This window comes from Notothenia rossii, assembly GCF_949606895.1.
Source record: "Notothenia rossii genome assembly, chromosome: 9".
Taxonomy (NCBI): domain Eukaryota; kingdom Metazoa; phylum Chordata; class Actinopteri; order Perciformes; family Nototheniidae; genus Notothenia; species Notothenia rossii.
This window is the reverse complement of record NC_136907.1, coordinates 69,408,841-69,423,717: the sequence shown is the minus strand read 5'-3', so window position 1 is coordinate 69,423,717 and position 14,877 is coordinate 69,408,841. Positions and strand designations below refer to the sequence as shown.

Below are 14,877 nucleotides of genomic sequence, written 5' to 3'. Positions count from 1 at the left end.
TTGTGATATTGGGCTATATAAATAAACATTGATTGATTGAAGGTATTTAGTGTGTAAATACCCGCCGTAATTAGCACCTGGAGTGGAGTGCACCAGCTGGGCGTAAACTGGGCGTAAACTGGGCGTAACTCTACGTCAGATGTAGAACCGAAGGTTAAGACCAGACTAAAGTTATGACTAGTGCACCACTAATGGGGCATTTCCACCGCAGGCCTCGCTCGGCCTCGCTCGGTTTGGTTAGGCCCGGCTCACTTCTGGGGCAGTAACTATAGTAACGCAGTATAGGCGGAGCCGTGACATCATCTTCAATGAGTACCCGTGAGAACCCCAGAAAAAAAAAAATCCGCCGTTAGCTGTTTGCACTCAAGCTCCTCATATCTGTTCAGAAACTAGACAAAAGTTAAACAAGTACAAACCACTGACTGTCTGTGTCATGGCGAATACAGTCGCTGGTTTATTTATGTCTGTATAGGCCGTTGTGAGTGTGGACGGTCGGAGCATATAGCCCATATTGCGTTAGCTTAGCCGATCTCCATTTAGACAACAAATCAAGTTTTATTTATATAGCACATTTTCAAACGATTTCTGGTCGCGCCAAAGTGCTGTACATATAATAAAAATACCCTACAGTAAAGACACTTTACAGCAAATACAACAGCACAGTTTGTACAGAATATCAGTATGAGAAAACGACACCCTCTGTCCTTAGAACCTCACATCGTACAAGGAAAAACTTCCAGAGAAAAACCCACAGTTTAAAGGGGAAAATGGGAGAAACCTCAGGGAGAGTAACAGAGGAGGGATCCCTCTCCCAGGACGGACAGACGTGCAGTAGATGCCGTTTGTAAATCGAAGAGATAATACATTTGACAGCGTAGGTAGACCAAATGTTTGGAAATGTATGTGTCTATAATAAGAAGATCACGCATTTTAAAAGGTTTTTCGCCTGCCGTCTGTCTGCAGACTTGTCAAAGCATTAATTCATGGTTTTTACTAACCAGTATCAGTATGTTACTTCGGCATCATTTTGAAACATGTATTACAATGAAATCACGGTCAAATATGTTCTTCTTGATGTAGTTGTAGCCCCCTTGACAGCGATTCTCTCTCTAGATTAGCAAACTCAGCCCGACTCAGCCCTGATTGTTGGCCTCGATAAAACCACGATTTAGTCGGGCCAGAAAAAAGGTGAAAAAGTAGCCCACAGAACATTGTAGAGCGCTGCATTGGAGTGCTCTAACGTAGGTTAGTAAGTCATTTTTATAATATATAAAAGGCCAGCCTTTTAATGTAGATAGGCTAAATTGTTTTTTGCTTTTTTTTTTGTAGGTTTCACTGCCTCCACAGTGAAATGCGAATATACCCTGAGAGCGTCTGCGTGATCATTGCTGCCACTGCGGTGCTGCACAACATCTGTGAGAAAAAGAGAATCCCCCTTCCGACGCTAGGTGAATTGGTACTGAGGCGGATGAGAATCCTGTGGCTCCTTTTAAACATAATACAAGGAAGACAAGAGACCACATTGCAGGGACATCTATAATGTTTAATTATATTTTTAAATACATAAAGGACATCAAATCATAATGGAATTGTAATTAAAAAAAATACTCCCACTATAGTGGGTAACAACAAAAAAACATTAATTCAAAGGCTGCTGGATCATCCAGGCGTGCTTTGAGGAGCTGAATCCTTGAGGTTTCAGTTTGCTGAAGCTGTATTTGTTCAGATCTGAATCTCTGCCCTCTCTGTTTCACAGCTCAGCAGTGTCTCGTAGGCATCATCCCTCTGCTCTGGTTTTCTGGTGCGCTTGCATTTTCTCTTTCGAGGTGGCTCTTGCAGTGTGTCATCAGGCCTGGCTGAAGGTCCAGCTTCTGGATCCACATGGGTCAGGTCTCATCTTCAATGGTGTGTGTCACATCAGGTGCATTGATGACCTGAAATGAAAGTTTATCAATATACTTTATACCCCTTAATAAGATGATCACAAGCATGCAAGCTCCTGGAAAATTGTAGTACTATGATGCTATATAAGACATATAGCCATTGTGCTAGGAAAATAGCAATTATACAAGATGATAATTGTAGTTTTATAGGGACAAGGATAAAATCACACATACCTGCGACTCACCATCCAGTACAACGTTTGGTATTCCATGTAAAGATTGTGACTGCTGACCACCAATGATATCAAGTACGACATCTGTGTATTGTCCCCTTTTATACGCTTTGTTACCTGTTTGTGGGTTTTTAGCCTGGCTGTGGTCTTTGGTAGCTTGCTGCTTCAAATTCTTCCACCTCAACCTCACTTGGTCCACCGTCCTCTTGTGTCCAGATCCTGTGGCATTCACATTGTCTGTAACTTCCATCCATATTCCGCTCTTCACTTTAGTAGCTCCACCCTCTCTGTTAAAGCTCCCAACTATGGAGTCATAATTGTTCCTTACACTCTGCAGCAGTGCATGGGGTCTCAGCAGATGTAAAATTAGGCCCCTTTTTGTCCATCTTTCCAACTCGATGGTTTGGTCAGGTCAGCAATTAGTTTTATAGGTCTGGCCTTGCTATTAATTACATAATTAACCACAGGCCCTAACCAATCTGGACATGCATTCCAGGTGTGTATTTGCAATTACTTATTATTCAGAGACTGATGTAGGCCTTCTGACTGAAAGAACAGTCAGAAGACAGTCATGGCAGGGATTGTTCACATCTTCCATGCTGGAAGGAAAGGTTACGTGAATCAGCAATTTTTTCTTCTGGGAGACATGCCCAACACCATTGGGGTGATCGACTGCACCCATACATATTCAAGCAGCTAGTCAGAGGGTGTGGGAATATTTCAACAGGAAAGAGAGGCACAGCATCAATGTGCAACTTGTGGGAGATGCTGACCTTGCAATCACCAACTGTGTTGTGAGATGGCCTGGGTCAGTCCATGATGAACGAATCTTCAGAGAGAGCCGGTTGTTAACTGAATTTCAAACCAACAGGCCGGATGGAGTTATATTAGCCGACAGTACCTACCCAATCCTACCATGGGTGATGACACCTTTTCCCACGGCCAACACTCCCTCACAGATGCGCTACAACTACGCCCATGGAAGAACAAGGTGTGCCATTGAGCGCTTGAATGTAGTACTGAAGAGGCGTTTCGCATGCCTGAACTCTGAGTGGAACCCCAAAGAGCATGCTTCATAACACTGGCTTGTATTGTGCTTAGGGTTGTAAAATTCCGGGAGTTTTCAAAGATGGAAACTTTCCATGGGAATTAACAGGAATAAACTGGGAATTTTCAAAATTGAAGGTTGGCTCTTCATAGGGAACTTGAATATAGTTGGGGAAAGTATATCTTGACTAACAAACAGATGCCATTAAAGGTCCCATGTCATGCTTTTCCGGTTATTACCTGTCCCTTTGTGTGTTATGAAGGTTTTTATTCATGTAAACGGTCTGCAGAGTCAAAACCCTCAAAGTACACCCTGTAGCGAGTAAAACTCTAACACAGAAAATACCTCCCCAAAACGCCTCGTTGGAGATACGTCACTGTCCATTGATTCTTCCGGGTACCTCATGATGTCATGCGTTACCCGGAACCAAATGGACCAATCCGTGGAGCCGTTACATTGGCTGTGTTTCGCTTTGTATCGCTAAACAAGGAAATCACACTTCCACGGAGCTCAGCGCGATTCACAATGTACCGACCAATCAGAGCACACTAGGCTCACAGGGAGGGGGGGGCAAGAGCTGCAACGAGCCGTTTAGTGGAGAGAGTGAATACTGCTGAATACACAGTTTACAGAGATGCTGTATGCGAAACCAATGTGAGTTTGGAAAATTGCACAGTATAAATCTATTTTAGTATACCTCAACAATGGAATTATGATCAGTGGAAATGGCCATGACATGGGACCTTTAAAGTACACCTGAATATCCATGCCATAGCACACTGCTTACTGCATGTCTATTGAGACCACACCCCCTACAGGCACTGTGCATTCCTCCATCACATGCACAGATGAGTAATATTTAACTCAACATTCCTGTTTTTGTTCTTCAATGAAACAAATAATTGTTCAATAAAATAATTAAAACTTGTTCTGCTCAAATAAATTGTACAAACTGATCCCAATCCTGTGTTGTCGGTTTGAACTACCCGTTATGAAGATTTGATCCAGATTAAAGCTTGGATTGGATTTCCTGATCTGATCGGATATCAAAGTGATCCTAATCCTGTTTTTTGGTTTTGAACTACCCAAAATCCAAATCTGATTTGATCAGATAGGGATTAAAAGTTTTGAACTCCTGGGCCCTGGGCATTACAGCATTTTGACGTGTATGTAGTCTCTAGGGTTCCTCTGATTGTGTACACAGACCATAACCCCATCACTTTCTTGCACTCAGTTTGTTGCCCAAATCGCAGGTTGATGCGGTGGATGCTTTATCTACAGGCCTATTGTCTGGACATCCGCTACATTAAAGGTTCGGATAACGTGGTGACCGATGCTTTGTCTAGGGCTCTGAGCTCTTAAAGTGCCTTGTTGGGAGCCGGAGTTGATGAGATGGGAAAGAGAAAAGTACAGGAAATGGTCGGTACAGATAAAAGTAATGTCAAGTAAAGGAAAAAGAAAATATGTGGGGTAAATTGGGATGTTTACTGTTGGTGGGTCCTGTTGGGTAGTTAACGGTGTTCTGAATGGAACTCCTTTCTTTATGGGGGGGGGAGTGTGACGACCCCTCCACACCACTAGGCATTCCATGGTCTCTCTCTCTCTTTCTGTTTACAGGATCCGGTACTGTGGGGCTTTTTGTTGCAGCCCAAGAGCCGGGTTGTAACAAAGTGGAGTCGAAAAAGATGAGTTTTCAGTCTGCGCCGGAAGATGTGTAAGCTTTCTGCTGTCCTGATGTCAATGGGGAGCTCATTCCACCATTTTGGAGCCAGGATAGCAAACCAACGTGTTTTTGCTGATGGGAACTTGGGTCCCCCTCGCAGTGAGGGTGCAGCGAGCCATTTGGCTGATGCAGAGCGGAGTGCACGTGCTGGGGTGTACAGTTTAACCATGTCCTGGATGTAGGGAGGGCCAGAACCATTCACAGCAAGTACCAGAGTCTTGAAGTGGATTCTAGCAATTACTGGAAGCCAGTGAAGTGAGCGGAGGAGCGGCGTGGTGTGGGAAAATGTTGGAAGGTTGAAGACCAGACGAGCTGCTGCATTTTGGATGAGCTGCAGAGGTCGGATGGCACATGCAGGTAGACCAGCCAGGAGGGAGTTGCAGTAGTCTAGGCGTGAGATGACGAGAGTCTGGACCAGAAGCTGCGTCGCTTTCTGGGTCAGCTGGGGACGTATCCTCCTGATGTTGTAAAGCGTGTATCTGCAGCAGCGGGTTGTAGCAGCAATGTTTGCAGTGAAGGACAGTTTGTTATCTAGGGTCACACCCAGATTCCTTGCAGTCTGAGTAGAGGAAACAACAGAGGGGCCGACGTTGATTGTTAGGTCAAGAGTGGGACTATCTTTTCCCGGAAGAAAAAGCAGTTCAGTCTTGTCAAGGTTGAGCTTGAGGTGGCGAGCAGACATCCACTGAGAGATGTCGACTAGACAAACAGATGCGTGCGAGAACCTGGGGTTCAGAACGGGGAAAAGAGAAAATTGAGTGTCATCAGCGTAGCAAAGGTATAAAAAACCATACGGGCTAATGACAGATCCGAGCGAGTTTGTGTACAGAGAGAAGAGGAGGGGAGCGAGGACAGAGCCCTGAGTGAGCCCTCTAGATAATTGACAAGGGTCGGACTCCGACCCTCTCCAAGTTACCCTATAGGTACGGTCTTTGAGGTAGGAGGTGAGGAGCAGTGGCGGTTCTAGAACAATTTGACTGGGGGGGCCAGGCTGGGGCCAGTTATTTTCTGTGGGGGGCACAATAAATGCTGGACGAAAAAGACAAAGACAGTATGAAGTAATTGCGCATACACCTAAGAAAACAATGCAATACAGTTATTGGTATTTGTTTCATTACACATTATTTTACGCTTACCTTTGTTTGCTGTTTGGGTCTGTGGGACCCGTTTTCAGTGTTTACTAAAAGAAAATGTAAGCAATTTAATTATTTGAACCTGCTTTATTCGGGGGTGGACCTAACCTTCTCTAGGGGGGTCCGGGGGCATGCAGCCCCGGGAAGATCTTTTTTTAAATGTTGAAGTTAAATGCATCAATCTAGTGCACTTTGAGCACAAAATGAATTTATGGATACAGCTCTCAACACTCATGAAAGAGAGCTGTATACTTTTCAATAATCAACAAATCTTTAGAATATGATCACAACTAGTACTGTGTACCTGGACTCACATTCAGGTTCAGGTCCGGACTCAAGTCCAGAGGTTCAGGTTCAGGTCAGGACTTATAAGTCCGGACTTGTGTCAAGTTGTGTGAGTAATGTTAGAAATTAAAATCAATGTTTTAATGGGGAAATGTAGTTTAAACATGCCGTCAGTTTTAATGCTCTTTTATACTGAAAAACCAGAAATTCTTGTGCACAAGCAGTTAAGCTTTTATTCTGAAAATCCTTCATCTACGGTTAGCATTTAGCATGTGGCTAATATACGATTTCCTAAAGAAGTGAATTTAGTAGCAAAATTATATGGAGTGGTGCAAACCGAAGCCTACTGATTTAACACTACAACTATAGATGTCGAGATACTACCATGCTGAATATTAAATGAAGGTACAGTTTATTTGAATACATTATTGTTTACAGACGAGAGGAGCATGTGACAACATCCGGAATGACCGGAAACCAAACGAGCCGAGAAGTATTTTTTAGAGTATTGATTACAGCGTTTAGAATGTGTTAAATGAAAAGTGATGAAAGAGAATATGAGAAGAAAAGGCGTGTTAAGCATATATTGAATGTGAAAAGAACCAATCCTCTGTTTAAATGCAATAACGGACATTGGAGACGAGGCGAGCCGGCAGGCGGGGAGGAGCCAGCAGAGGATATATAACAGCACCGGAGGAGAGATCGAGGCTCTTCTCTTCCCTAACGAGGAGCGGATCACAGCTGTTTGTCTGACTGAACAATATCATGCTTGTGACCAACCCGCGCCTTTTTTAATTAAAGTACCCAATTGAACTTTCACAGAGACTCCATTTAGTCTCCTTTTAAAGCTTCTCTCCTGGACGAGAGAATAACGAACACAGTTAACAGTAACTAAAGTTAACTTATTTTTAGCTAATTATCAATTGAAAATAAACTCATAATCAACTCAAATTCAAACTCGTCAGGTTTATTGTGCCCCCTTCCAACCTGTGTCTACACCATGTCTTTTCTAGAACTCTACATGTGTTACTAACTACACAACACAACTACATACATAGTGATGTACATACAAGACTCAATATGCAAGAGTACAAGTCTATGTGTTCTTGTTCAAGAACAACAGCATATTGACATTGTCTGGGTGAAGTGTTGCTCTTTCGGCAGACACTATATCACCATACATACAAAGGAGTTAGCTTAGCTACACTACCATATATGGCAACCAGCATCCCACGCTGTCAGTGTCCACTATGTCTAAGCCAGCTTCCCTTGACGTCACACAGATCTCGCGAGCAGTTGCGATATTTTGCGAGACTTCGTGAGTTCAGTAATGGCCGCCATATCAGAAGCCAAAACAATGTTTTTCGTCTTTTCTCAGCGCAAATTTCTCGATCTATGGAAGGTTTTAGATGGTTTAGAACAAAAAGGAGAATATACGTAAGTACCGGTTCCCGACGTTCCGGTTTTAACCGGACTTGAACCGAAACTTTTTACAAGTCCAGTACCGGTTCGGCGTACCGGTACGCAGCACTAATCACAACCAATAACAAATCATTTACACTAGTTTATTCTTATCTTGTGTTACCTGTAGTTAGCATTCTTTCTTTTTATTTATGCATATTTTACTAATCACTCCCCTTTCAAACTGTTTTTTTTTTTTACTGTCCTATAGTACACATTGGAATGATTTCTTTATTTTTTACAACACATTAAATAGATAAAGGTGTACTCTCTCTAGCTCTCTCTGTCTCGCTTGCTCACAAAGGCTGCGTGCTCCTCCGTGGCGATGTCGGCTTGCGTTAAAAAAAAAAAAAAAAAAAACATATTTGTAGAGTGGGGGCTATTGAGGGCTTGCGAGATACCGTTAGCTCGTGATCGACGTGTTGGAGACCCCTGCTCTAATGGGTCCGACTAGAATGACAAATATTGTTACTTCCGCCTATTCCGTCAGCTAAGAAATCGTTTAATCATAAACTTTTAATCATTTTTATTTTTAGGGGTCCACAAAGGGGGGTCCAAAGTCAGTGTTAGGGGGGTACTGGCCCCCCTGGTCCCCCCTAGAACCACCCCTGGTGAGGAGGGAACGTGCAGAGCCTGAAACTCCAAGTTCTTGGAGAGTGCGAAGGAGGATCTGATGGTTCACCGTGTCGAATGCAGCAGACAGGTCCAAAAGGATGATGACAGAGGAGAGGGAGGCTGCTTTAGCAATGTACAGTTTCTTAGAGACAGCAAGGAGAGCAGTTTCTGTGGATTGACCTGCCTTGAAACCAGACTGGTGCGGATCCAGCAGGTTGTCCTGATGGAGATAACAGGAGAGTTGTTTAAAGACAGTGCGTTCAAGTGTTTTAGACAGGAATGGGAGGAGAGAGACAGGCCTGTAGTTTATAACATCAGACGGGTTGAGAGTGGGTTTCTTTAGGAGAGGGTTTACTCTTGCCTCCTTGAGACTGTTTGGAAAGTGACCAGAAGTTAGAGAAGTATTGATGAGATGGGTGAGAAATGGTAGAATATCAGGAGCGATAGTCTGTGGGGCCACGCCGCTTTAATTAGTTAACTCTCTGCAGCTGATGGGCAGCAATAGGACATTGAAACTGGATCACTCCTGAGATCTTGATGAAACTTTTTAGTGACAATAGTTTACAATTACATTAACCCTAGCTAATAAAGTTATGAAGTTAACCCTTAATACAGTTACCCCTAGTCAATAAAGCCCTTAGTATTCTACAAATGTTTAAATCAAAATTAACCCTAGCAACCAGTTAGTTCAGTTTTAAGGTTTCTGTAAAAATACACTTCCCAAGTTTCTGCCTGAAAATACTTTAGCTGTTTTGATATTAAAATCACAATTTTAATCAGATGAACTACTGAACATTTATACAGAGCACACTGAAACAGAGAAGTCTAAAAACAAAAAGGTACTTATCACAGTTCTAGAAGTCAGCAGCTGTATCCTATCTTAAATCGAGTTGCACACAATTATCATTGAACTGAAATAAAAAATGGTTTAAATTCTAGTCTTTTCCAATTGTTTCTTTATCAATCACACTTACTCCTGCCTCAAACTACAGCATTATAAGGAGGTATACACTGTTGCCCATAAAGTTGGAATCATTTAGTTTTCAGACACATTCCCCTTTAATTCCTATTCAAACACACAATAATTTCATGAGAAGTGGTAACAAATATTTTGTTCCAACTTTATGGCCAACAGTGTCTATACAATATGTATAAAGCATCTGAATATGATTGAAATCAACATGAGTCATAACAGTAATTATTCAAAAGACGATGTGTTGGTAAGGACCAGTTGTAAAGGGGAAAACAAATTGGAACATTTAAATTATTAATAAGTTTGGTCTGGTGTGTTCCAGTCCTTTACTTGAATAGTAATCATACAAGTTAATGGTTTGTAGTAATCTTTGCTTTTTTGATTAAAAAACAATGGACACATTTACCTCTTGAACAGTGACGTCTCTGAGCAGTTCAGAGGGGAAAAGTCTCTTTACATGTGTTTCAAATATTTTCCCTCTGAAGTGTAGTGGAGTGGAAGTAGAAGAAGAGAACTTTAATGATTAAACTGAAAACACTTTGGACAGAGAATATTGAACAAAACGAATCCAGATAATCATTGTGAGTTAGTTTAGTCCATTTGGCTCCAGTAGATCATTTGAATTGTTTTTATAAAAAAGGTCTGCTACACAATTGAATGGGTTAGTCATCTTTGCTTTCTGAAGTGGTTTGGGGTAGAAGAGGACGTTATAAGATTACAACAAAATACACTTCACAATTCTACAACTTTTTGGACAAAGTGTAACACGTACGTATATATGAACTTATTTCAAAAATATAAATACAATCCCATAAGTCATAATAATGAGGGCCTAAGAAATTATTCAATGCTGTGTATTTTCAGTTCAAACTTTATTTATATTTGCTACAAAGTGAGCTGCTGTGAAATAGAAAGGCTGGCTGACTCCATCTTGTGGTGACACATGCAGCACAATTTAACCTGTTTATTATCACCTGTAGTTCCAATGTATATAATATAACATGTTTGGATAAAGTTATTCAATCTTCTGTCCTGTTCTTTCAATGATAAACACAACACATATGTATCTCTTCTGGTTTGACTTTGTTTATCCGACTGATATCTCTTCTTCCTTCCCCTGACATGTCCTGTTTATCAGGGAAAGCATGGTGAAGTTAATGAAACCTGTATCTGAGTAGCAATCCCTCTAGCCCACAGGTACAATCCTGAAATGAAAATGTTACCCAAATACAAAAATATATATTTCTTTCCACCTGTTTAGGGAAAAATTTGCCATCAGCTGATTAACACAAGACAGTACGTTAAAGAAAACATTCTGCTTTTATTGTTTTTAATCAGTAATGTTTTATTGTGACATGTATACAACTTGCAGTGAAACACATACATACAACAATGTGAGCACTTTATTCAGAACACTATTGATTCTCTGTTCCTCAACGTGGATTATATGCAGCATAAACATAAATCAACAGGGATTTTAGTAACAGTGCTTTTTCTATTTTTAATATGGAAAGGAATAAACTCTGTGTTTGTCTCACCCCTGATCCACATCTGTCATCCTTTAAGAGGGACTCAAACTAGACTAGAAGAATTAGAAGGAATGAAGTAATGAGAGGTCACACATTTTGTTTAAGAGGGACTCAAACTAGTGATAGTATTTCTTTATTGAGTAAAAACGATCAATTATTTCAGGAAAATGGTAACTCCTGAGTAAAAGTGTCCATGATGAAAATGGTGATGATGTAAAAACGACTGTAAATATTTATCTATAGAGTATTTTTACTTCAACACTAGTTTAGGCTAAACCAGGGAAGATGGGTATTCAGCTATACAATATAATAAGTATGTTTTTAAAATGATAATAATATAATGACTGATCCAGCTGTTGATCTAAACTGATGTTTAATCCATTAGCAATAACATTAATTATTGTCACAAAACCCTCATAAATCATGTTTATTCAAAACATTTTTGCAACAGTACATACTTTATACTCATGAGTAAACATAATGCTGGACGAGTTTGACGTTCAATTAACATAATGAGGAAAAGGTTCTTCACTTAAGTATCTGGCTTGTCTTAAAAGTGATTATATTGAACAAAGCAATACAATGCTTTGAAATCCAAATGTATATTTGTCAGCAAAAATGTATCTGATTGGATTCAAAATATACTTACATAATTTACCGCTGGAATAGGAAAGCATTTTGTAGACTTTTCTTTGCAACAATATGTTTGATATTTTAACCTGATCTGTGAGAGAGCACTGATTTAACCCGGGACATTTGAAAGCTTTTTAAAGGATCTTCTTACCGGACTAGGAGGAGGAGGAGGAGGAGGATGAGGAGGAGGAGGAGGAGGAGGAGGAGGAGGATGCTCTGTCACCACAGGGCCTGCATCAGAAGAAGTAAAGGTTCCTTCCATCACATCTGAAAACGTTTAGTGAGAGCATGAAGTTATGGCGGCTAAACTTTGCTGAACTTTACAAAGTCCAGTTGAACAGTTTTGCATTGATGATTTTTTTAATACAGTTTAAAATATGTGTAGTGTGTGACCCTTCAACACAGAGAGCAGATGCTCTGATTTTATAATTAGACTATACAGAAATGTTCAGTATTTACTGAGCCAGCTGAACGCCACACTGATACAAAAACAAACACATAAAGTTCACCTTAAGGTTCTTTAATAATCATATTAGCAACAGTTACAAAGAAAAGGTAATTGGCAATGAACATTTTAAGTTATAGGCTCCCTCCTACAATGATCCTTAAATATGATTACAAATAAAATGAAAATAATAATATGTCTAGAGGCCAGGCACAAAATAATGAAAATGAAATACTTAAATCTAACAGTTTTCGTAAATGAATAAACTGAATATTAAAAGAGATGTAGCATTGTAGCATTTAGGATTGACCCTACATTTAGCCTTGGCAGCTACAGCATTAGCATTGAGTATAAAGATTTGGTATTCACAATGCTAAGCTAATGCAATGATTGATTATTGTGTCCAAAAATGCTAATGGTTAAGCAAAAACAGAACAGCTGTAGAGAAGCTGCAGGAGTTCATGTCCGTCTGCATTGCTGGAGACTGGCCAGGTCCACCTTCTTCTTATGACTGATGCTGAGATAAAAGGAGAAAAGTGTAGAGCAAGAAAACACATTAGTATGATCATTGTAGAAATATTACATCACCAGAATTTGAAATCAATCGTTTACCTACACAATCTCTTTTTTTATTTGACTTTATTGCAAACTATTGGAAATACAAATAAATAAATGCTTTGTATTTATCCTCAAAATATGAAGCACATTTACGTCTGTTTGCCCAAAGTGACCAGCATTGGAGGGGAAGAAGTGGTGGGTTTTCTCTGTAACGGAACAAACACAAATAATAATTAAGTTATATCATCGCTGCGATTTATGGAAAATCCTTTGTGATTAAGATGTTCAATAACATTTGAACATTTTAAAGCAGAACAAGAGGACAAGAAGTTAGAGCTTGGGAAGGGGGGAATAAGCACAATGAAGTTCAACATGTTTTAATAAATCGCAGATGATAGTGTAAATATATATATAAAAAATCTAAAATCTTCTGTTTTACCCTGGCTGAACATGCACCTGACCTCCCCCGGCAGCCGGACCATCGTCTTCTCAGTGTTCTAACCTTCAATCTGTCAAGTGCAGTCAAATCCACCTGCGAGAAAATCATGAAGTCATCAAGTGAGAAATCATTTGTTGTATAGTTAAAAAAAGTCCCTGCTCTAAATCTGTGCAGTGTCATTTAGAGCAGAAGAGTCCTGTCAGAAACACAGAGATATCGCAGCTCCTGGATGCTCTTACCCGACGATCAGGTGGAGTCAGATCCTCTCTCATCAGAGCGGCTGCTTCAGAGGAAGGTACGGTGGTGATGAGCAGGAAAGCCTGCAGACACAGGAGCATCAGCAGTGCACCTTTGTCCATGATGATTAAATGAAGAGTTTGATTATGCTGTGAAACAAACAGGGTTTATATAGTCACTGCTAACCAATCACACCCATGTGAACAATGAAGAGGGAACTTAGAGGTTGCATGCTGTGGCACGTTTTTGAAATTATTTCACAAATCCAGTTTCATCACAGCATTGACTCTAATAATCTCTGCTTTGTTGTTATAATCTCTAGACATCCCTGCCCATACCAGGAAACACATTTACATGCTTAGATAAAATAAATGTATTGAACAAATTCCCTACTGCATCATTATGATATAAATTAAGATTAGTCATGAGATGATTGCATGTAAAGGTACTCATGATGGATTAGGTGTCGATGATGACAAGGGTTGCAAAGAGTCTGTAATTTTCCAGGACGTTATTTCCAAGTTTGTTCCCTGTTGGGAGATGGTTAAGAGGGCAGGAAAGAAGAGTACATGTTTGGACTTCTAATTGCTCTTTTCCCACAAAAATAATGAATATATTTACCTCTGAGAAGTTCAGAGGGAAACGTTTCTTTAAATGTATTTCAAATAGTGCAATAATATTTATGTTGTGGAGCAGAAGTAAACCTTTATCATTACATTACATTACATTACATTGCATTTAGCTGACGCTTTTATCCAAAGCGACTTACAATAAGTGCCTTCGACCAAGAAGATACAAACTTGAAGAAAACAGAATCATATAAGTACATTAGGTTTCATAGAGCCAAACCATTTCAAGTGATACTCAACAGGCTTTAGATAAGCCAGTCCTTATGCAAGTGCGGGTTTTTTTCCCTTCATATTATTGCTCGAAGTTGTGACGACCCCTCCACACCACTAGGCGTTCCATGGTCTCTCTCTCTTTCTGTTTATAGGATCCGGTTCTGTGGGGCCGGCAATTACCTGATGAGCTGCACCTGGGTCGAAAAGCCTATAAGAAGAGGGCCCAGCCGGATACGTCTCTCTCTCTCTCATACTCCCCATGTGAGCTTCGTGTCGCGGCTGTCTTTTTGGGTGTCCACAAAATAAAAGGATTGTTACTTTCAGACCCCCGTCTCGCAGCTTTCTGTTGCAGCCCAAGAGCCGGGTTGTAACATATGGGGGCTCGTGGTTGAACCTGGCACCTGGTCGTTTCGGAGGTTAGTTTTGAAAATGGAGTCTGTTGTTTTGTGAACGGAGGGGAATTAACACACAGCTGTAGCAGGTTACGGCAGTGGAGTGTGATGGAGCGCACAGCTGTTTGTTTGGGAGTGGTCTTGACGAGGGTAAGTGTGGCAGTGTGACTTACGGCCCGTCCACACACAGGCATGAACAAATCTTTCAAAGCTTCGCCCATAGAGCTCCTGCGGATGATGTCACATATGCTGGTCACGTGACGAGAAACGAAGGGGGCAGCCATTTTGGCAGTAATCGCGTCAGTAAATTCATTGGCAGGCACTGGCAGACTGTCGAGGATGGTGGATAACTGCTGTGCACCAGGTTGCACAAATAGGCGTGGGAAGAAGAAAGGTGTATCTTATTATCGCATTCCAAAAGACGCGGAGAGGAGGGAAAAGTGGATCG

General features: G+C 40.9%; 1 protein-coding gene across 1 annotated transcript; it reads right to left on the bottom strand.

The window, feature by feature from the left end:
- Positions 1-11,836: 11,836 nt before the first annotated feature.
- LOC307019003 (uncharacterized protein) lies at positions 11,837-14,453 on the bottom strand. Its single transcript, XM_079649599.1, has 5 exons — positions 14,218-14,453; positions 13,198-13,344; positions 12,959-13,051; positions 12,673-12,725; positions 11,837-12,478 (listed from the first exon to the last, which is right to left on the bottom strand). The coding sequence occupies exons 1-5, from the start codon at positions 14,296-14,298 to the stop codon at positions 12,421-12,423; spliced, it is 432 nt and encodes a 143-aa protein (XP_079505725.1). The 5' UTR covers positions 14,299-14,453; the 3' UTR covers positions 11,837-12,420.
- Between the last annotated feature and the right edge of the window lie 424 nt (positions 14,454-14,877).